The sequence below is a fragment of the Syngnathus acus genome, chromosome 9 (genome assembly GCF_901709675.1).
Source record: "Syngnathus acus chromosome 9, fSynAcu1.2, whole genome shotgun sequence".
NCBI classification, from domain to species: Eukaryota; Metazoa; Chordata; class Actinopteri; order Syngnathiformes; family Syngnathidae; genus Syngnathus; species Syngnathus acus.
In genome coordinates, this window is record NC_051094.1 from 1,792,384 (window position 1) to 1,816,222 (window position 23,839).

Here is a 23,839-nt window from a genome sequence, read left to right on the forward strand (position 1 = left end):
AAAGAGACAAGGGAGGAAATGTGAAGTAAGTCGGGAGGATGAGAAGCAGGAGGAGAAAGAGAGGCTCTTGTGTGGTCAGCCTGTGTGTGAAGAGCTTGGCCGGGCTCCAGTCGCCTCTCAGTGAGCAAGTGTTAACCACATGGCTACCTCCCTCTCGCCCTCTTTTGCCTCCCTCCTTCCCTCTCGCGCTCTTCCTCTTCACCACCACGGCGGGCCCGGTCAGTCTTTGCTGACCGCTGGGATTATTATCTCCACAACACACACGCACGGCCAAGCCGCGACAACATTCTTCTTATCATGTCGCAGCGACTGCACGGGGACACACATTCACCGATGTGTGTGGAGCACTTAATGAATGTATTTCCATTGTGCGGAATAACTGAGGCCAGACTGGAGGGAAAATAAAGCAATAATGTTCCAGGCCGCAGCCAAAATTATTATTTGATGGCTCGTAAAGACCAGGGCAAACTTGTTTTTATTCTGGGTATGATTTAGCAGCAAGGTCAATAAAGGAAGTAAATAAGTAAAGTAAATAATATCTAACCGTAGCAAATTGATATTTTTCTGCATTGTTTGTATTTAATTCTTGGATGAAAATGCCGTAAATCCAATTAACAGAGTTTGACAGATTTTGTTGAATAACTTAAAATTTGATCGAGATTTGTTACCTTGAAACCTTACGTTCACCCAGTTTTTTTTTTTTTTACAGTGTATTTTGTCCCATAAGAATCGAATCGAATCAAAACATTAAAACATTTTTTTTTACTTCGTGGAAATCAAATCACCAGGCCATTTTAAAAGCTAAAAAAAAAAACGGAGTAAATGAGAAATGTAGAACAAAACAATAAAATGACAGAGCATGTCAATTATCGAGTTAAAATAACATGAACAGTTTTCTGTCCAGATTTAATTTCAGCGACCGTTTGAGCAGATTCTAGGCGTTCATGACGTGTGGTTCGCAGATGAGGAGAATGCAAATAGAATGCTGCTTCACTTTTATTGGTTCTGGTTCTGGAAAGACTGAGCTTGAGTCCAATAAATCAGAGCATCTGAAATTCTTATTAAGGTCCAAGAAGACTAAGATTTTAACTTTCTTACAAAGATCAACAGGAGTTTTGCCAAACTTGCCAAACTAAAATGTCCATCGCCCCGGATAAAGATAAATGACCGAACAGGTTGGCTCTTTGTTGGTGACCCTTGAATTATGACCTTTGACCCAAAAGTCAGTAAGATGTGAGTTTGTTTGACCTTGCCTCCTCCGAGCACGCCCCCTCCCGCACCGCTTCGCTCGCCACTGCTCTGCCTCACTTCGCCCTGGAGTAAGCTGTCACACATAGCCACTTATACACACAACACACACACACACACACTCATCAAAAATCTTAGTTCTTTTCCTTCCTTCAATCTTTTGTCTGCATGTGTGTGTGTGTGTGTGCCTCTTTTTACCTCTGTTAGTCAGGGTGGGTGGTGGATCAAATCAAACCTCTTTAGCCGGCCTGTTTTCATCTTTTTGAACAGAACCCACCCGAGGCACGTGCATTCACACGCATACAAACCTTTTTGTTCTCCACACCTCACACTCTTAACTCCCGCTGAGCTCCAAGACCACCTGCATACAGCCATTCAACAGTGCACTCACTCTAATATATATATATATATATATATATATATATACACGTACATATATACATATATACATATATACGTACATACATACATACATACATATGTATATATATATATATATACATATATATATATATATATATATATATATATATATATATATATATATAGATTGCACTGAATTTATAAAAGAGTATGATCAGAAAATGGCTTTCCAGTTTCAAACTTCAATGAGCACCGCTAATAACGCTGAAGTGATTCATATGCTTCCTTACACCCATTAATAAGTTCTTTACTGCTTTTAAGGTTCCTACTCTTTAGCCTTAGGGTCCATAGTTTGCAACCCCTCAACCTTATCTAATCCCTCTTCTCTCCTCCTGCGTCAGATCACACACTAGCAGCCCATGTTTAGGGGGCACGTTTGATGGCGTAAGGAGGGATGGGAGGATATAGAAAGTGGGATGCTGATGAGGAGCGGGAGGGACGGGCGGGCGAGGGAGGTGGCTGGTGCTTTCTAAGCACATATAGAAGTTTGGGAGTTCACTTTACTCTGAATTTTAGCAGTAATCCAGTTAGCTATTTTCTGTCAGCCAAGCGGAGGAATGGCAGGAACAAAAGGCACATTCATAGGCTTAAGAAGCTTCCAAAGAGTTCACCCAAGGCTGGCTGGCTGGGATTAGGCCAACAGGCCCTGGAAAAGTAGAGGGGGAGGGGGGGGGGGAGCAAAGGGGACCCAAAAAAACAGCCTCATCTGTTTTACCACTTATATACATTTTTTATATAAATATATATATTTAAAAGAAAAAAGATATCATGTATAAAATGTGGATTCTGTTGAGTTAAATTCTATTTTGCTCAACATTTTGGCCTCTCCCATCTTGTACAATTAATGTGTGTGGGACCCCCTCTCGTTTCCACAAAATATTTCCTCTTTTAAAATGCCTCTCCAGACTTCCACCTAACCCAGGTTAGACCTCTGTCTTGTCCCTGGTTTAGCATCTGAACTCTAATTTCTTCACTACACACTTGACAATTCCCTAATGCATTCACACAAAGACGTGAACACACTTGTCACAACATAATGTGAGCACTACAGGAATTTTTTTTTTTTTTTTTTAGTAAATAGATTTTTGACCCTCTTCTCTCTCATCAGCAAACACCAATCCGTTGCCCCAAAGTCATTAAACCGACGGGATTTATTTGAGCTTTGACCTGTGATCAGGCCAAGAGGTAAGGCTGAGCACACCCAAGGACAGGTAGGGACTTGATTAACCTCTGGAAGGGGTCAAAGGAAAGGTCAACGGCCAAAGCTGGAGGGCAGCCTACCCGCTCGCTCGGAGGAACAAATTGGCTGTATGCCATCCGTGTAGCCGCTGTGTGTTTTTCTGTGATTATCGAGTCACAGCTTTGACCTTTGTTTGTCTGCATCGGGCTCTTTGTGGTGCCAGTGTTGGGAGCCGTTTTTTTTTTTTTTTTTTTTTTTTAACTGCACTTTAATTATCCACTGTTGGAGCTCTTTTAGCTTGTACAAACGCACATCTAAAGGCTTTTTTCTACCAAGTGGTTCATTCAGTTCCGACCCGCTTGAATACAGGTAAAACTCTCTTTCCCCCTCTTCGTCTGTGGCGTTACCCTTCAGAACTTTTGCAGATGGGAATGTGAAAAATGGCTACTTTACTGAGCTAAGACAAATTATACTGCTTGGTGGAAATGAGGCTTAAGTATTTGTGTTAGTACCTGTGTGTGTGTGCGTGTGTTTGCTCAAGGCAGAAACAGTCTAGCTGGTCTCACTTGCCTGCTCCCAATCTTCTAGTTAGGTCAACCATCAAACACATCCATCCTGCCCTCCCTGGCTGCCCCCCCCTCCCTCTCCCCCCCCACCCACTGAGCTCTCTCTGTCTCGACACACACTCACGTTGTGGATACGGGCTGACCTGGAAAAGAGAAAGGAAAAAAAAAAAACACATACACTGCACACCTCAGGGTCATCCTGGAACAAACAGCGCCATGTCTGCCTGCCCTCTCTCCTTTTGCCTGATGTCAATTAATGGCTGGCGGTAATTTCACCTGACAAGCCGAGCGGCGGGGCGAAGCACGCCGAGATGTCACGGCGATGACCTTTCTGGCCCGCAGCCCCTCTTTTCTAATAAAGAATCCCACAAACCCGCAGCAACTTCCTTTGTACTTTGTTAATGAGTTATTGATTTGAAACAATGTGCTGGCAAATATTGTCAGAGCACAATGACCCCGTCAAGGTCATGTTGTTTTATTGTATAGTCCGAGCACGCTAATCTGCTCGTTGTAGTTTTTACCCTTCCTTCACCTCCTCACTCATTCCTCCTCCTCTTATACTGCTCCATATACGATGTCAACTATAGAATAATAGCCCACCTACAGACACAATTTTCCCTTTTCTTATTAGCCTGCCGCATTACCCAACACACACACACCGTAATATTCCCAATTGGCCACAGTTACAATACCTGTTAATTACCCACAACGTCGCCATCATTTTCACATCTCTACTGCTAATTTGCTTTTACCTTTCTTCCTCTCTTGCAAAGCCCTGCCATCCACTCGCAACGTGTAAAGTAAATAAGAACAAAACAGAGACCAGAAGAAAGTTAAAACAGGCTAGACGTCAATGATTTTCCTTTTTCCTTCACGGATAACATCTCTGCTCTTAGCCAATCGCAATTATGCACTTTACTAACTTATAATCATCTGCTGATGTCTTCAAGACGGATAAAAACATTGAATGCCAGGTGCTTCTGATAGACTTTCTCTGTAGGTGGCCTGATGGAGGCAGAACCTTGGATGGATCTACGGAACTTCCATCATTCCTGAAGGAATTCCCACCTCCTGCTATTTTCTTAGTCAAATGTCTTTCCTGACTACAAAGTTTCTGAGCGCAACAAATTTGAGCAAGTCTGATCCTTCTGGAACACAAGGCAAGATGTGTGCCTCCTCTGTTTGGGTTTTGCTGGCGGAAGAGAAGGAGGTGGAAAGAGTAGCACGGAGGTCTGAAGTGTTTGTTTGTCAGAGTGTGTTGCGTGTTGTTGTTAGACTCATTGTTTCCTGTGTTGCTTCGACTCCGGGTTTGTGTTGGCGTTTGGGGGGCTGTTAGTCCGGCGGCGGTACCTTCCTCTTTCTTATTGTCCCTGCTTCTCATTACAGAGAGTAAACACGGCACATTTACCGGACCGGGCTAGCTTGCGAGAAACTGTGTGCGTGAGCTCATCTGCGGGATGGGATTGGCTAAGAACTGGAAAGAGATTCTTTCATTTCATGACATGTTTATTTGAGTGAGGACAGATGCCGCAGCATAGTTGAATCAAAAACAATATTAGAAGATATGATAGAGGCACATGCAGTGCTGATCTTTTAATAACAAACTGAAACCAAAAGCCTCCATGGATGACCACAGACGATTTTTTGTTGACAGATGATGATTTACATTGTCACCGGCTTTTATTTTGAAAACAACTTTATCTCGATCATGTCGTGGTTTGTAACAGTGCTGGAAAACTCAACATGGGCCGCAAAACTATTTCTTAAATGTGTGTTATCATTTCAGCCTGATTGTTTGGTCAAACAAAAATCTGCAGATTTTAACTATGTAGGGTGGAATTGAAAACTTGGATCCTAGTTGTGCGCTTGTGCCTAATATTGTGACCAGTGAGTTTAGAACTTCACTTTGAAACACATATGGAGTTGTTTTTATCTCCATCTAGGCCTTAATACCATCTCTGTTCATATTACTGCAGTAGAGACTATCTTGGGAGCAGAATTGTATTTTTATATCATGGGAGGGGACAGTATGGATGACTGTGCGCTCTGTAAACACACAAGCAGCACACTTACTTCTTCACTCTCCCTTGACAGTCATGGCTGAAGGATGCTGCCAACAGGTGTGCAGTTGGGACACTTTTCTGACAGCCCTGGCACACACACACACAATTTTAACTTATTTATGTGTGCATAAGCGAGTCGATGACAGGAGGCCGGTCTCGCAGGGCGGTGCGCTCCACTGCAGCTAATTAACCCCAGGAAATAATTGCAATATGCAAATGTTGTTTAGATAATTCACTATACGCTTCCATGCCAGGTAGTCGTCAGTCACTCTGTTGCGTGCCGCTGAGGGTGAAGACAAAAAAATGCCTTACCGATTTAGGCGGGGCGATGGAAACGGAAGCATTCCAGCTGCTATTACGAAGCTTTTATATGATTTGCGTATGAATAAAATAAACACACAATGCCTCCATCTTTCCGAGTGAGGATTTCGTACATGTGAATTTGCCCCGCGACCGGCTTGGCTGGTGTCAGGCGCAATTACAAAGGAGGTGGTGAAGAACAAGAGGTAGCAGAAGCTAGAAGGAGTTCATAAAACGGTCTGATGAAGGGCGACGTGGCGGAGGGGAAAGTGGCGAGGCTTCAAAAGACTTTGATGTCACAGCCTTTCAGACAGATATCTCTGTCGCCGCCTGCCCCCCCCACCCGCACATATCAACACACACTCACACACTCGCAGCCCTGATGGCAGAAGGGCAGGCCGGAGCATTCGTTGCCTGCTCTTGCATCACACCCTGCGAGTCGAGGCGGGTGCTGACACGATGGCCTCCCTCGTGCTAATCTAGTGGCAAACACACTGACAGGTTCATTTACCTCCAGACAATCGCAGTAGCAAAAACACATCTAATGGTGTGCACAAAGTTTTGCACAAAGAGAAATTACACTGGGGGAAAAGGGCTTTTTCCTCGTAGAGAAATTAATGGGATTTTGTGATGAGCCGTAATTAGTAGAAAATGTACACTTGGGTGTTTCGCTTTGGATGTGAATATTGTATGCCCTTTACAGCAAAGAAGTCCACTTGGTTGACTTGTACTAGTTTCCTAATGTACGCTTGTGTGAAAATGGAATTTAATTGCATGAAACTAGATGTAAAAAAAAATCTAAAAATAAATATCAAAAGTAAAAATAAGTATTTAAAAAAATTAGAATAAAATATAAAAACAAAAGTACTGTTATAGGACAGTTGGACATCCTTGAATTTTCCTCAAGGCTGTTTGACCTCTGACATTTCCCTTACTGAGAAATAACGCAATGTTAACTCAATCCTAGGTCAAATGAATCTTTGCCGTCCATATCCAATAGCAGTGAATGAGTTAGTGTCTTCTGCTATAAGCTCATAATAAAATCATTGCTTTAGGTCTCTGGGTCAAATTGCTCCCAAAAATTACAAAGTTGCTCCTCAAATGAAGTCATTGATTAGCAAAATTGCTTCTCAAAGAAGTAGTTATTTTCAAGCCTTGAGCTCTGTAACTAATTAAAGGAAATATATGTTCGCTCATATTCAGTCCATTCCAGGGTTGCACCCGGCGAGCGGCCGTCCAGGTTACTCCCGTGATTTAAGCATACATATTTTCCCTTGTGTGTGTTGTGCAGGAATGTGTGGTTTACTTTTATTGCCAGGCAGACACTTTGATAGGAAATCAAAGTCTCGAATCAATGTCCCAAGTTCATTAATGGATGCCCTTTTCGCTCGTCTCCTTTTACTATTATTCGTCGCTTGCGGCCCCCGGATAAGTGTTTACATCTCTTTTTAATTAAACATACCCACTTGCTCGCAATATATGTGCTGGCCAAGGTAAAACGCGTGCGGCCATTTTGAGTGTGATGACTGATGTTTTATTTCTTGACATGTATGTGGCGTCCATTGTTTTTCTTTTGACCTTCCCGCGCGTCTTCCCGTGTGGTCGCCACTGGCGTCGAGATAGGCCATTGATTGAGCAACCCGTTACAAATTAAGATTTAAACGTTACCTCTCTAAGCTTATTGAGTTTTACATTTAGGGCATTTGCAATATGCAAGACTTATTGATTGACTAAAGAGTGGCTCTTTATAGATATCTCCTCAGGCTAGCACCACTTTTCTATTCCTCTTTTGTTGTCTTTTACTGTAGCATAACATTTGGATTGCTGTTTGGCTCACGAGTCACCCGCTTTGTCAAAGCTTGTAAAAAAGTCTGTTTGCGTTTTTGCAGGAAAACGCTTCCTCCGAGGAACACGTGCTGTACGTGTGGGATCACTTTGTGGCCAAAGCTGCAGCCAAGCATATCTTCATCGTGGCCCACAGCTATGGAGGGCTGTCCTTTGTGGAGCTGGTCAGTGTTTTTTTTTTTTTTAAATATTTTTTGCTCCTGCTTCACATTCTTAATTGCTCACTAAAAAAGTTATTTCAACATATGTACACAACATGCTATCACATTTTACAGCACACGGCGCCTTTAATTGTACCATGGTGTTTAAGTGACAGGACTCAAAACGTCTGGATAAAAAATAACCTTGGAGGAAAAAAAACTGCAAATTAAATAGGGACAGTAATCGCATAATATAAGCATTAATAGCCATACCGACTGCAGACACTTGAGGGAGTCACGTAGTGGAGCACTTGTTCAATTAGTAATTTGTTTTGTCCTGTCCTTGGGCTCCATTCAACCACTAGATCAAGAATTGATCGCCTCCAATAAATTCTGTCAGGATGGCAAAAGACTGCTACTGTTACTGACATCCTGATTCCTCAGCCTTGAGGTGTATTGAAAAATGTTAGGAGAAGACGTGATCTAGTCATTTACATGGCTGACATATTTCACTAGTCAGCCGTGACGGACGGGTTCCATCTCCCGTCATGGAGTAGGAATAATATGCTGAATGTTTCTGCTAAGTTCTTGATTAACTCACTGGTCTTTGTGGTGTGTCGGAAAAGCTCCAGGATTGAAGTTCTTGATGAACACACTGGTCTATGTTAGCTTAGGTGTGTCAGAAAAGTTCCAGGATTGGTGTCACCAAAGATAGATGTATTTTGAACCAAAACTATTAACTGCATGTTCTTCTCTGCAATGTGAGCCAGACAATCAGTTGGGGACTGAAGGTGGTTACTTGTCCCACTGGTGATTTCAGAAATATTTCATCCCTTATCTTTTTACCTGGCCTATTCTTTTCTCCCTAGTATTTTGTCATTTTAATTTGGCTGCTAAATATTCATGCCGTGTTTTGTCGGCGACAATCTCTTGGGCTTTTTGGACTGTGCGGCGACCAATCACTGTTCTTTCCCTTTGTATCCCTTCCCACATTCAGCATCTCGGGGTGTTTAAAGGATTTTGCGAGATTCTTGCTGGATTCTTTTAAGTAATGTCCTTGTCAAGTGAGAACCCTGTTAAATCAGCCACACGCAGGCCGGCCGGCCGGCCGGCACACGCGTGTATATAAATACATTACATACAGCTCCTGCGGTATGGGGATGATAACATCAAGACAAAGAGCTGAAAGATATCCTTTGTTCATTTTAAGTGACAGTGTTGGTAAATGCCAGCGCCAGGTTTCCCTCGAGGCCTTACCACCTTCTGTTGTCTATTATTGTTGCCATTCCTTCCAACCTGAAACTAATTGGGATAGCGGATACACGGTGGCAGCTCTCCCCGATCTCTTTGACATTTTTAGCCAAATGCGCTCCAGCCTTGCTGGGCGGAAAGATCACATGCAGGAAATACGCAAGATTTCAAGCAACTAGTTTTCTACATCATGCACTTATAAGCGCACACTAGCACACATACACCAGCTACTTAATTGAGGAGAAATTGGTCCAGCGGGATGGGATGGGAAGAGTGTGTGTGTGTGTGCGTGCAGAGCCTTGCGGGATGAACCGTTCGACACATGAGAAGACCCAGAGAAAACAAGCTGTCTTCGGGTTAATTACTGCTCCCCTTTGCAGTTAATAAATACATTTCTGATCAAGCCTATCAAAAGGGCCCGCTGTTAATTTCTCCCGCTCGCCCCCCCCCCGCCATGCTCCGGAGCATGTTAACCCCTGTGTGGCGCGCTCAAGTGTTTCATTGCAATTTGATTTTGTTTTAAAAACACTGCGTACGGACTAATTATAGAAACATCAAAGAGGAGCTAACTGCCTTTGACTGCAAGTGCAGGAAGAGAAGCTACGGGGCAAAAGGCTGCTTGCTCTTTCTGCGAACCCCAACCCCCCCTCTCACCACCATCCACCATCATATGTTTACCCTTTTACCCTTGCGCGTTTTCCTTCTTTCCATTTTGGTTAGCTGTTGCAGCTCTTCTTTTTTCTTTTCAGAATTGTCATGATTGTCATGAGAATTTAGTACAAAATCTGACAAAAAAAATATAATTAATAATATTAATTAATCGTGTTAATTATTGAAAATATATCATATAAAAATATATTTAGTTAATAATATTTTTTATGGTATATACACAAAGTGTTAGCCGTGTTTCGTGTTGATGTGTGATTGGTTTTCTGGTTCTATATTTGATTGACTGGCGGCAATTCCAGAGAAGCCAGAGTTGGCTTCATCTAAAAATGTGTTTGTTTAGCTCTATTTTGTAATGAGTTTCACATCAAAAAAACAAAATAGCGATCTCAGCGACAGAACCACAGAAACTGAGGAGTCCGCCATCTGTATCTTGTCTTTTCATCCATCCTCATCGCCAGGAGTGAGCTTAGACGTGTTGGCGGTGGTCGTGTTCCGGAAGAGTTGCCTGTCCCACTCTAACCTATGTGCTCTGCTCGAAAAAAAAAAAAAAAAAAAGCCAGCAGTCTTATTGGAAAGGATGTGGTAGCCTTATATAAGATCTTATATAAGAAGGCATCTGTCTCTTTGCACACAAGTGTGTGGGTGCCAACTAGTCAGCAGATTGAAATGAGCGTACCTCATACATGTCCGACAAAACCGGCCAAATCTCTTGGTGCCACCATCCATCCATTTTTTTAAAATGATTCATCCACACTTGATGTGTACAAAGTGAACAAGTGTCAATGTTTTGTAGAGAACGCCGTTAGCAAAACAGTTGGACAACTTGGTTCGACTTAGCAACACTGTTTTCTTTCCTCTTGTAGCCCTCTCCCCTTTTTTTTTTCTTTTTTGTTTGCATTTCTTTTGTCCTTCCGGAGCCTCCTTCGCCCAGTCGGGGTGACCCTCGGGGCAGCAGCCGGGCCAACTCTGCCCTCCGTGCAGGACTCTCGCTTCATGACCGGCATGGTAACAGCCGGCAGTGAAAACACTCGCGCTTCTATTCCCCTTCCTGCCTTTGTTTAATTGCGACAGGGATTTCATTTGTAATCATTTATTGATTACGATTTTTAGACTTTTTGGACCCCTACAACATCTTCATTTCCTTACGTAATTATCAAAGTATGTCTTTATCTAATCAGGACATCAAAAATTAATTGAGTCATGGAAGACACAAAGCTTAACAATGAAGTCTTTCAACAAAGTTCAGATTAATGAACTTGTCGTGAAAATTTCCGGGAAACACTCAAAATATTCAATTAAGCCTTTTTTCCCCTCCTGAATGTCTTTTTGTCGGAAGTTGCCCATTTCCAAGCTTCTTCCTGTGTTTTTGCACCACCTGGCACTAAGCTGGCCACTCAATGCACAGTCATGAAAGTGATGTTTTATTTTTTTAAAACACGATACAGATCCCAGTCAGACTGCAAATAGGTTTATTCCTCAGAAGGTGAATGTACCGAACGAAAGAGAACACAGAATAATTCCCAATGTCTAAAGGTAGCTTTTACTTTTAAATCTCGACCGCAAGAGGCCGTCAATAAACATTTTGATTCCATTTTTTTCCTCTCTTACTGCTAATAAAAATATGATTTTGTACCATTTTCTTTCCTTAGCAGAACTATTGTATATGTTTCGAAACAATTTAACACATTGCTAAATCCAGCCAAAATTGGATATTGCTTGTATGAAAATCTTTTAATTCCATTTTAAAGAAACATATTATGTCCCTGAAAAAAAAAAAGCAACTGAAATGAGATACAGTACTTGGACTAATAGAAAATCTCTTCATTTGGTGTTCATATGCACATCTCAACCACCCTCTAAACTCTAGAGTGCTATCATGTCTATTGCTTCAGGAAGGGGCTAAAGAGATGTCTTGTTCCTTTTTTTTTTTTGAATCTCAATAGCTAGCGGGCTCGCAAGCGCTGCGGCATTGTGTCGTTTCCGTGTGTTCTGATGTGGCTGTGTGTCCGTCTTGTTCTATTCTGCGGGCTTACGTGCGCCCGTGTTTGCATTTCCACGCATATAAATGGTCGCCCGGAGAAGCCTGAATCATCCTAAACACAACAGCTTGGTGGTTAGCAGCTCTCAGAACCACATTAGGGAAGGAAGAAAAAGAGGAGGAGAGGGTGAGAGGCGATGATAAATGACTGGGGCGCACTAGCAGAAATTAGTGGAGCCATATGCAAAGCTGTGGCGTTTTGTTTGATGTGAAACAAAAGGACCACCATGACAAAAGTCCCGCTGCGAGGGCCGGCAGCCCTCAGGACAGACACCGAGAACGTCTGTGTGTGTCGCCCGAGCCTGAATGCGTTCCAGTCTCGTCTATATTATGTATATTCTCCCCTCTGTTTTTTTTTTTTTTGCACGTCGCTCATAATGACATACACGCCGAGCCCTTTGTACGGCCGCGAAAAAAGACGCGGTTTCCTCCTCGCCGCCGCCGCCGCTACGGCATATTTGCTCTATTAACCGCGTGAAATATAGACGTCTAATTTCCCGCTGAATGAATAGGCATCTTGGAGAGCGGCTCTCCTCTTAACATAAGGATGTAAATTGAACAGTTTAAATGTCACGGCTTGCAAGCTGATTTGATTTGAATTGATTTGCTTGTTTCTGGAGAAAAGAGCTCCCTCGCCAAAACTCGGCAATGCCGCCTGCCACAGAGAGACCAAGGTCTTTCTTTTTACCTCAACAGCACATTGTAGGGCTTGTGAATTCTTCTATCTGCTGTGATTATGTACAAATGGCCTTCATTTGCCATCCATTTCAAAGCTGTAGTGCTGCATTGTGACTAGAGGCAGATGACGCAGAGCAAATTACAGCGGGTTTGCCGCCTGAAAAGGATACTCGCACAATAGGCTTTGTGAAGTATTCCCTTCAATACAACGCCATTATGCTCACCTTTGTTGGTGTTTCTCTCTATGTTTTGGGAGCTTCCTTGCTTTCTAGATTACATTTGTAGCGCCGAGCCCAGGCGAGAAATGCGTGCACTCATTTCTTTCAATATTGTCGCCGATTGCGCGTTGGGTGTTTTGTGTTGAATTTGTTTTTTAATTGAGCCTATTTTGTGACATGTTTTCGGTGCACGTGTGCTTACAAGAAAATCAAGGTTCATTAAAAAGTATCAATGCAAAGGTGTTTTAGCTAATGCGTGTCACAGTGCGCCGCTCATTCAGGCGCTTACTTGGCCACGTGTCGTTAGCTTGCACGTGATTTTGAATGTTGTCCATATTTGAATTGTTTGAGTCGATAATAACAGATGTTGGTCCTTTCTTTTCTTTTACTCTGTATGTATTTCCTCAAGTAGTGGCTGGAAGCATTTGTTTGTTTAGAATCCATTCTGTCAACTTTTCCGCAGGAACTAGAAGTCTTACATATTGTTTGTACGAATTTATATTCATCATCGTTGTTATTTTACATTGAATTTAGTTTTCTTCATTTTGGCTTTCATAGATCGTCTGAGACTTCCAACAACCAAGGGCAATTCCAAACTCAATGCCATCTCTTTAATTTCATTCACATTGTTTATAAACTCGCCAACTTGATGCCTGTTCACAGTTTGTTGTGTTTTGATGCAGCTTTTTGACTTGGGTTCATTTCCTAGAGGCAGACGTGGCCTCGCTGCTCTTCACTGTAAGCTAGCAACGGTCAATACGCCTCAGGAATCCCTTCCATGTTTTGTTTCCATTGTCTCTGTCTGTTTTTTAAAATGTATTTATGTCTCCAACCTCTTGGATAGCACTGAATTTATAACCTAGTGTCTCTTTTCCAACTTAGTTTGTGTTACCAAAGGTCTCATGCACAGTTCCTACTCGAAGGGAAACTAACTGAAATCATTGGCACCGCCATTATTAATCAAAAATATGCAATGTGCTTTATTATGGAGGAAAAGGATCATTTGTAATATCTGAGCATCTTGGCTATGTAGTCCAAGCACTCTCCTTAGTTTGTTTGTCAAAACACACTCTTGTTCCCATGGCGATGTAATAGAAACTCATCCCGACAAGTATTATTGAGAGGACCATTCATAAGCCTCTCTCTTGTTGTCGTCTTATTTTTCTTTGTCGACAAGAGGAAGTGAAATAGCAATCTCTTCTCAAGGCTCAAAGGATTGTTCTTGACCGTCCCAATCCCTGTCATATCTAATTCTTTTCAGCATTAGTAATCTTTTTTTCGGCACCACTTTGTAATGTAAGAAGCTAGGCTCGTTCGTACGAGTTCATTGACATCTTAAGGGATTCATCATTACATATTTACTGGCTTGGGCCAATCTCGCTGTAAGGTCCTACCCTGGTCCCATTGATCTAGTGCGCATGTTCACTCCCGAGGTTACGGGACGTGCTTCCATTTGCATAAGGCTCTGGGCAAGGTTCTTTCCACCATTGATTGGCCTGTCCATGAGCGCCTCGTGCCTTCTCACATTGATCACTTTTTCTTTTTTTTGTTTGTTTTCCTGGAGACAGTGCTACCCAGAGTTCAGCTGCAGCTCTAGTTCAGCAAACCTGGCGGAAGAAGAGGAAGGGACGCGGAAAGAGGAAGGGCTGATAAAAAAGATTGTCATGTCAAAGAGGATGGATGGAAAAATTTACCTTAAATATTTTTCGTACGTTTCTTGTGGACAGTTCTCCGAAATAATCAGCATAATTTCTGATTATCCGATTTTTAATCTTTATAAAAGTCTTTAAAAAGATAAGAAAATATATATATATTTTTGCTATATTTTTATATGTATTTTTTGGGGGGGTGTTAATGGTTAATTGTGTTACTATATATATGATCAAATACTGTTCATATGTCCGTTGTTTGCTACTCCGCCATGGCAGCACAGGGCTCAAAGCCCCACAATGCACCTCTTCTCTTTGTTCCAGTGTGCCGCTTTGTCTGCCGCTCTCCAGCTTCCCCTCGGCTCGTAGCCTCCGAGGCAAGGTCCCGCTCTCTTCCCTCTTCTCTCCTTCTGACCTCCTTCACGCCGTCATTCATTTCAAACAAGCCTTCGACGCCGCCGTTGATTTCTGCGACATGACTCTGTGGCGTCAGTTTGCGTTTTCTGACTTAAGTGAGGTCGCAATTGAGCTTCTGGCCGTCGCTCTTGGTTTTTGATCACCTCTTTGTCCCATAAATATTTTTAATAGTTCGTATTAGTCTCCCCCCCCGCCCCTCGTTATCTAAACATCAGTGAGTACAACTTCAGCCAATATATTAGCGTGTTGTCCAATTGCGATACTTTTTTGCAACGGTAAACTCTCAACAAGATCTTTACGTATTATATGACAGCTTATTTGAATTCAACTCGGAAAATGCAAATGACATATTGTGCCGTAAAAAAAAAAAGTATTGTTGCTTTTTTGCTCTCTCCTCTGTTGTGTTATTTGCATTTTCACCCTTTTTTTTCTGGCGCCGGCTTTCCATTCTTCTCATTGTGGCATTTCCAGGCGTTCACCTGCTGTGTCTGGGTGAGTCAGATGGTTATGACCCAGGTCACCTTCACCAGCGAGGGAATACGCTCGCTTGACGCCAGCTTTGAATGTGCCACAGATGACATGTTGACAGCTCCAATGAATCGCTTGTCACTTGTCATTTTTCCCTCCCCCTCCTTGCTAATTTTTCCTTAAGAACACTTTGGATACACAAGAGGAATGCTTTGGGCACATGCATTTGCAAATTGCCGCGTGGGCATGGCTTGAATTCATCACGTTCAATCTCCCTTACGATTGTGACCGGTTTCACTCTGAGCTGAAAGTAGAAGACGTCTTTAGACTTTTTGTGAAAGGCTGTGAGGAACAGCGAGGTGCAAATGTCAATGAACTCAGTGACTTCAGGGTTGAAGTTGAAACCGTCTTAGTCCTCTTTTGCTATTCCGCTTACATCTGCTTTGTCATATTCAGCGCTTGCCTGAACTCTGATCCCTCGGCATCATTGCGCGACCTCAATTTGCGTGCGCTCACGGATTTGTTTGTATATACGTTTCAGTGGCATTCTTTTTTTGTTTCATTTGAAAAGTGATTGACAGCAAAGAAAAAAAACGGCCCCTCAATCACTTTTGGCTGCTTGCAATTCCCAACTTTGTCTCTGAGCTGATCTATATCCTCCATTACTTGTGGCAAGCCTTTGTTTAAATTCTTTTTCCCCTTCCGTAGGCCGTTTTAGTTATGTACTTGCGGTAAAACATATTTAATTTTTTAAGCCCTGAAAGCTGAGAGTGAAAGGAGATGAACTGTTTTATGTGCCATTTTAAGGCTTTATGTGGTGTGAAATACGATGAGGGTTGTAAAAGAGTCAAAAGGAAGGTAGAGAGAGGGAGTATCGTACAGATCGAGCCACGGAGAAGCTAAATACGCTCCAAATTTGCTGGAATTACAGAAACAAATAATAATCACGTCTATTTTTGACATTAAAATAGTAGTAATAATAATATTCACTAATTTCAAACTTTAATATTTGTTGAACTAACAAAACTGAACTTTAATTATAACTTAAAAGAACAACCAGAAATGTAATTTGTTACAAGTAAATTAAAAATGTATTAGGTTTAATAAAGGTAAACCTGCTGTTGCGTCTGTGGCCTCTTCGGGGTAGAAATAGAGGTACACGTACTCATTTTTCACAGGTTAGGAAGAATATATGCCTGTGAGTATTGTTAAACCTTGTCAGCATGTGTTTGCTTTCTAACGCTAGTTTTTTCTAGCCGCTCAATAGGGTTTTGCATTCATTGCTAGCATTAAGCTCACAGTGTCAATGTGTCCACTTGTTTATGTTGGGTGTTTAATTGTGCAATAACTAGGGTGTCATGAATGCACATCCAGAGAAGGCAAAGGAACACGTCCGGAGCTTGCAGTACCTGTGAAGAACATGGTTGGAGAACGTATTGGATACACCAACTCCGGAACTTATGTCCCTCCCTTCCCAATTCCCCATGCGATACCACTTGTGTTCTGACCTCCTCGCCACTCGCTACCTTCCCTCCTTAAGTGTCGCTTTGCGTCCAGTGTCTTGATGCGTCTAGTTGCGGCCAGTTTGTTTGGTCTGGTTTCTGTCAAACACTAGGGGGCACTGCCTGTCCTTTGCTACCCGTCTCCTCTCCGGCATCCAAAACTAGTCTGTTTGTAAAAATGTGTGTCTTGCGTGTTGTTCGAAAAAAACTGTCCTCCAGTCTGTAATGGATGACACGGACTTGCTTTCAGACAGGCAGCCAGCACGTCTCCGGTGGCCACCGGGGCCTGCGCTCTGCTCCGCACCCGTCTGCGAGCCCCCCCCCTCTCCCTTCCTCCCGCCTTCGCAGCCGCCATTTCTGCTAGCTGAACGCAGGTCCGCAGGCTAATGAAAAGGGCTGGAGAGGAGCGACAAGTCGTCTTCCAGACACTTGCGCTCACCCCTAACCCGCAGAGACCGACTGACTCTCTGTGACAGCCAAGTAGCCCCTCCTCGTCTCGCTGCCCAGGTTGGCCCTCGGTCCCTTGGGTCACGCGGCAGTGTCTGGCTTGCCCGCTTGACGCCAAACACTGTTCACCGAGCATGACGTTAAACAAAGGTAGGAAGGAGCGAGTGGACGGGAGCGACTGCATTGTTTAGTCAAAAAAAAAAAAAGACTGATATAGAACTTGACACTTTGGGGATTTGCAAAGTAAGCATCCTTCCCTCTTCTAGTGCTTTTATACAACTTTTGTGACTCTGCACGCGTGCGCCGTTTCCTCATGGCCACTGCATAATGTGATTCTCCCCTATTATTATTATTTTTTTTTTATTCTTGGTGAGCAGACAGATGATGTGGGGTGTTTTGATAGTGCTAATTGGCAGCTCCCATCCAGGCAGCGTGCGGATGGGGTTGGACGACTTGAAGTGGCGCTTTTGTTTTGAGGTGTCAAAGCCAACACAGAACAAAGACGACTGGAGAAATGTGCCATCGGCGTCGTGCGCACACATTCGCACTAACGCGCATCCATACATATACAAATAAATACATTTATGCGGTATATATGTATGCATTCACATTTGATCATATGCACACAAAATATCACGTTGCCGGGAATCGTCCATGGCTCACACACACACATGCTCACTCGCACTTAGACAAACAATGATAAAATGACAAGATAATCACCGCATTCCTTCTGCCTAAATGCATTTGTGTGAGATAAACTAATAAATATACTGTTTTCCTTTCAAATGTCCTCCATCGGAAGCTGGAATTACCATACGCCGACAAAGACCTGACAGAGGTGTAATAGTTAAAAAGGTAATTTGACTACAAGTTAGAGTTTGGGTGAGGAAAGGGGTCAGCGTGCTTTCCTCCAACAGCCCCCCCCCTCCTCCCCTGATGCGCCTCCCTCGCTTTAATGGTTTATTCACGCTTTTCGAGGACTTTTTGCATGATTGACTGACAAGGTCTTTTTCAGAAATAGCATCTTCAGTAATGAGAAATAATTGACTCCCTAATCAAAAAGGGGGTTGATGGAATCCACAAACCTAGCTGTAATCTTCTGTGGCATTTCCAGCAGAAATGACAGTCCTCATAGCTTCAGGCGCTATACCACTTTGATTTAATTGCTTTTTTTTAAGATTAATAATATACTTTATAGTGAAATATGTATGGCAGTAGATACTGTGTATGAGTGTCCCTCGCACTACTCTCAAGCAACTTTACTACTCACAAGCAATTTTTAAATCAGCAATACACACACAAATTGTATATATATATATTTATTTATTTATTTATTTATATCAACAGAAATGGTAAAATAAAATTATAAAATAAAATAAAATTATTATTTTTAGATTTAGTATTATTGCAATGTAAACCAACGCAGAAAGTTTGTTTGTCAATTTTGTTTAAGTGGTTTCTGATTTGGGTGTTTTATAGCTCAACAGGAAAAAAAAGTTACATAATTAAAATCAAATCCACATATTATTTTTGTCCCCTTTGGGTTTCACTTGACAAATTCATTTTGAATACTTAACAGCATCCAAGTAATTTGCTTCATTTTATCTTTGAATCATTCATCCGATTGTTTATAAAAGTAAATGCCTTTAGAACTGCAAAGTGTTTGCTTGATATGGCAAATTACCTTGGTAGCCTCTCAGTCGCTCCAATTTGTAACATGTCTTCAAGTCTCTTTCTTCCAGAAAGGCTGTTTAAAATCATGGCTAGTGGCAATGAAAAGTTAATTTCAGATGGTTATATATTTCCATTAATTTCCTTCAGCCTCCTGTATTTTTGCCTCTCTTATGTCCTTGTTCCCTTGAGTACATGTGGATGACACAACCTGTTTCTTTAATAATGTCTTCTCCCCCCTGTGGCACAGTGGAAAGCAAATATTAAGGACCATTAAAAAAAAAAAACATAAGAGCAAGGAAGAACTTTTTTCCTCACTTTTACCCCGTAACTTTCTTCCATCCTGTTTTCCATCTTTGGCATGGTAGCTCCTCATTCAGGGACGGTTGGAGTGGCTCTAGAAGTTAATCCTTCTCAGATCCTCCTCCTGCAGCCTTGATGACCCCTCTCACACACACGCACACACACACACACACACGTCTAAACCTGTTTTGCCGTTAATGTGTGGCGCAGCAGGCACCTTCACATTTGTTATTTTCTCATTTGCTTCTTCCTCCCTCTTCATTCACAGCCAAGGTGAAAATTTGTCTAACTCGAGATGTTGCTACCATTATTTTATCCGTTACACCTTTTTTTTACAATAGCTACTAATGAACTCAACTTTTACGTGCTCACAATCTCTCAAATAGTTACTAAGGATGTGAGTGAAACTTTTGCAAATATTCTCACAGCGCATCGCACTTGAGAAATGCCGAGCTGCATGCCAACTCTGGGTAGTTAGTGAAGAAAATCAGTGTGTTACTGTCTTGGATGTGTGTGTGTGTGTGTGTGTGTATGCTGGATATGGACAGCAACACCCAGACTGTAACACACATTGTTGCTGCTTTGGTGGAGTGTGAAAAAAACCACTGATTTCTTAAGTGGCAATTGCATCATCCTTGCCATTGGAAAAGCAGCGGAGAGTAAACATCTGTGTATGTGTGTGTGCGTAATTCTAAGCACCCAAGACTACCAGGGGCCCTAGAAAACAGTTTTCAAATTGACCGAGGATGCCCCGCTTGAACAGGCTTGTGGTTTGATAACAATTGACGACACTGTAAAAAAAAATGATGGCAGCAGTTAGCGCAACAAAGCAAACAAATTGTTTTCTCTGAAACAAGTTGTTGTTACTTTTTTTAAGTTGGACGAATGCAAGGAAGCCAATTTTCACATTGGCAAAACTAAAACAATATTTTGTTGAATTGCCCAACTTAAAATGTTATCAGTTTGTTGCCTTGCAATTTTGAGTTCACTCAACTTGAGCCACATATTAGGTAAGCGTTTTCAATTAAAGTAGCGGAAGACATTGGCTTTGTTAACAAAGCCAACAACAGACTAGAACACTGCACACACAGCACTGTTGCCTAGTTGTGCCATATTTACAATGCTGTATTATGTCGAGGTTTTTGTGGGGAACAACAACAAAAATTACAGTCATTCATCACCCCGCTAAACAGGACCATTCATAAAGTCTGATATCTGGAGCACACTTATTCCCGCTTTATAAATTTGAATAAAAAGTGTCTTATAGTTGTGTATATGTGAAAAAACATGATAAAGCATGTTGATACAGTTATTTATTATATTTGTTCACATTTATTTTTTTATTTTTTCATTTATTGATGCTTTGTCCCACTAAAACAAAGTGCCGTAAAATCACAATTTCTAAAATTTTGTCCACGGTAGTCCACTCTGACAAATTTAGTCTCAGGCTTTCTTTTTTTTTTTTTTTTAAATCGTGAAATCACTTAATTGCCTGTGTCCTTTTATCGTTTCCTCTGCGGTTCTAGCATCACTTTCCTCCAGTAACTTTTTCAGATTTTGTGAACATCTGCGTGTGCTTTTGTTGGTCCGTCGTCAGCTGTCTCCTCTTTTGCCAGAGTTCAGAGAGGCCTCACTTTCACCCTAAGTTAGCGCACAGAGGTCTCGGCTCCTTCCTCGACACACCCCTTATTAGGCCCGCTCCATTTCTACCTCTTTCCCTCCCTCCCTCCCTATTCCTCTTGTCAGCATGGTTCCCCCTCGCCACCCATCCGAAACTGTTAAAACAGGGTCATCGCCTTGCGTCCACTTGTAGGCCGTCCCTTTAACCTGCTCTCAAATACTTTGGGCTATTATTATAGCTTATAAATCATTAAGAAACTTTAATTATACGGAATTTTCATGGTGGAAATGTGCAAGCTGACACATGGGAAGGAGAATTTAATGGGCCAGCAAGTCCCAGCACCGTGAGGGAAAATATTGAGGTTAGCTTTCTATTTTACAGCATTGCCGTAGGCTTGGGAAGAGGAGAAGGAGAAAGGGAGAGGAAGATGAGGCCCATCTGATGGTTTCCAATGCACAAAAGCAAATTTAATGTGGCCTGTTGATTGGGGAATGATGAGACGCTGGCTGCTGTACATCGCACTGATTTTCTTAAGTCCGATTTATTCCAATTAACGCAGGACGCTAATTAAAAGCAGCATTGCTAATCTACTTTTTTTTAAGGGAGGCTGTCTAATTAGAAATGTCCATTTGGCAAATTTCACTAATTATTGTCATTCAACAATATATGATGCTCTTAATTTTATTCAACTGTCTCCTCTGTTAACTGTGTCAATATCAATTCAATGTGACTTTTTAGGAGTCTTTTGTTGTGCGAGGTTTATAAGATGTTGCTCTGCTTTCAGTTCTTAGAAATTATTTGAAATATGTTGTGGTAACCATCACAATCCTACTTTTGATGCAAGTAAACTTTTCTAGATATTTTGTTTGCGTTGGTTCAGAAGCTACCCTTGTTTCTTCTTTAGGTTTTCATAATAATCTTAATAATATAGTAGCAATTATCTAATATATAATATCAGACTATATTTATTATTATTTAATTGTTAATGTTAGGTTCAGCAACAGGTGATATAAATATATTAGAAAAAAAGTCAAGCCATTTTTTTTAATCAGCATCAGAAATATGTCCTTATTTTTATACTGGATCTCATTCGATATTATTGTGCCCACAAATATAGAAACAAAGATTTCCCAGTATGTTGAAAATAATTGTGATGATGTCGACGAATCACTCGGCACTATCCGTGTGGACGTAATGCAGGAAGAAAAAAAAACAAAAAACATTGCACGTACCATTATGCATGACCCAATGCTCTAGCACATAAAAATTCTCACTCAAATTAATCATCAAGAAACTAAATCCATTTTCTTGAGTGTACAGCAATTGCTCTCCGCCGGGCTGTTATTGTTTATGAGCACTCATTACCCACAACCCCATTTTTGCCCCCCCCCCCCCTTTGCCTTTTCTCTCCCCCTCCCTCCCCTTCCCCATCTTCCTCTTGTTTCCATACGGGCACAAGCGAGGCGCAGCGCCCGCAGCCGGTAGGTTTCCTGGCACGCTGCTTCTCATCCTCTGCCTTTTGTTTCCACCAGTGGACAACCATTCTTCACTTGTGCTGTGTCAGTAAATATTTATTGCCCTTCCTTTTCCTTTCCACTCCCACTCAAGTGTGTGCGTTTACACGCATGTTGAACATACTCAGTCGTGAGCCGCCACCTCCCACTGCCCTCCTCGACTTTGACAATGTCACTCAGCTAATTCCCCACCTCGCCCCTATCAGTCCAGGTTCACTTCCTCACACTCTCCCTCATGGTCCCTCCATGGTGCATGTGCCGATAAGCGGTGAAAGGAAAGCCAGGAGGAAGTTGTTGCCGGTCCCTCCTGCACTTTCCCTCCCTTTTACAGCCACTGCCAGAGTTCACGCCAGCAACTCAATGCATGTGACCTTAGTGCAGCCCCTCGACACACGCACACAAACACGCTCGGCGGAGCTCCCGAGGGCCCCCGTGGCATCGTGCTGCAGAGGGTTTCCTTCCTGCGGTTAAGACAAAGGAAGCTGAGGACTGACAGGGGACCTGGCTTTGCAGCATCAAAGCCACAGGAAGCGCTGGTGTTGTCTCTTCCCGTGGAGGGTGTTGGAGCACGGGGAGTGGGGGGGGCTGTGTTTTCACAGCCAGAGATGAGTGTGTTTACGTGTGTAAGTGGATGACACTCGCTTCGTCGGCGTGCTTGAGTACACCGCACCCGCAACACTGCCCACCTCCCTGTGACCTCACGTCAAAAGTCGTAATTCATCACGAATGAAGCGGCCCAGTAGTGGAGGGCCCAGTCAACTTTGGCCCATGTTCATGAAAGGCTTAATGTGCCAAATGGCCCCAATAAATGGAAATGACCAAATGTAGACCTGTTCATCAGCCTTATAGTTGGAAAAATACGGTAACTGTATAATGAATTTAATTCTCCAAATGTTGATGGTCTAGCTGTGTTTTTTTTTAAACTAGCTCAAAACTAAAGTTTATCAATTAAAAGTGTGACATGGGATTCATTGCCACTGCTGGTCACACTCAAATAGTTGAACTTTGTCCCATTCCCCGCAAAATTCTCGAGAACACATTGCAACGTCACCATTTCCAGGAGTCTGTTATCTTCTATTGATTTATGATGACAACATCTTTAGCATCAGTCATCGTGCTTGATGTTTATTTTTCCAGCTTGTGCCACTTATTGTATCTTTGTAGAGTTTGCGGTGCTTTCCAGTAAGTGTGTGTGTTCTCTTGTTTCATTTTTTTGGTGTTAAGATTTATGGGAATGTGTTGTCTAAATTCCGGTGTTTGTTTGTGTGGTGTGTGTTTGCTCTCGCCGCTCGCCTGGTACTCTCCGGCGGCAACGGGACAGTTAATCAATCAAATATTTAAGCAGTGCTCCAGCGCTCAGTGGGTAGTCTGACATTATCTGTGTGCAGTCCGGGCACGTTTTGAGTTGAGCCGAGTGGATGGTTATGAAGCTCTTCCCTTTCCTATCTTCACGCTCTGGACTCTTCTTCCCTTCTGTCACTTGTTTACCGCTTGTTATTTTTCTGCTTTCTGTTTGCACTTGCGCTCTGTTTATAATTGTGGCTTTTCACATTGGTTTTCTGACAGTAAACGAGCTCCCATCTTGATGTCTTTGCCGGCTTCCTTCTTTTCTACCCGTCTGCGTTCTT

General features: G+C 42.3%; 1 protein-coding gene across 2 annotated transcripts in view; it reads left to right on the forward strand.

Annotated features, from left to right (window-relative positions):
- The window catches only part of fam172a (family with sequence similarity 172 member A), a 99,644-nt gene that overhangs the window by 43,285 nt on the left and 32,520 nt on the right, over nucleotides 1–23,839 (forward strand). For both annotated transcript variants that reach the window (XM_037257771.1, XM_037257772.1), the window contains exon 8: nucleotides 7,670–7,789. In XM_037257771.1, coding sequence (XP_037113666.1) covers nucleotides 7,670–7,789 — 120 coding nt within the window. The remainder of the gene's footprint in view (nucleotides 1–7,669; nucleotides 7,790–23,839) is intronic.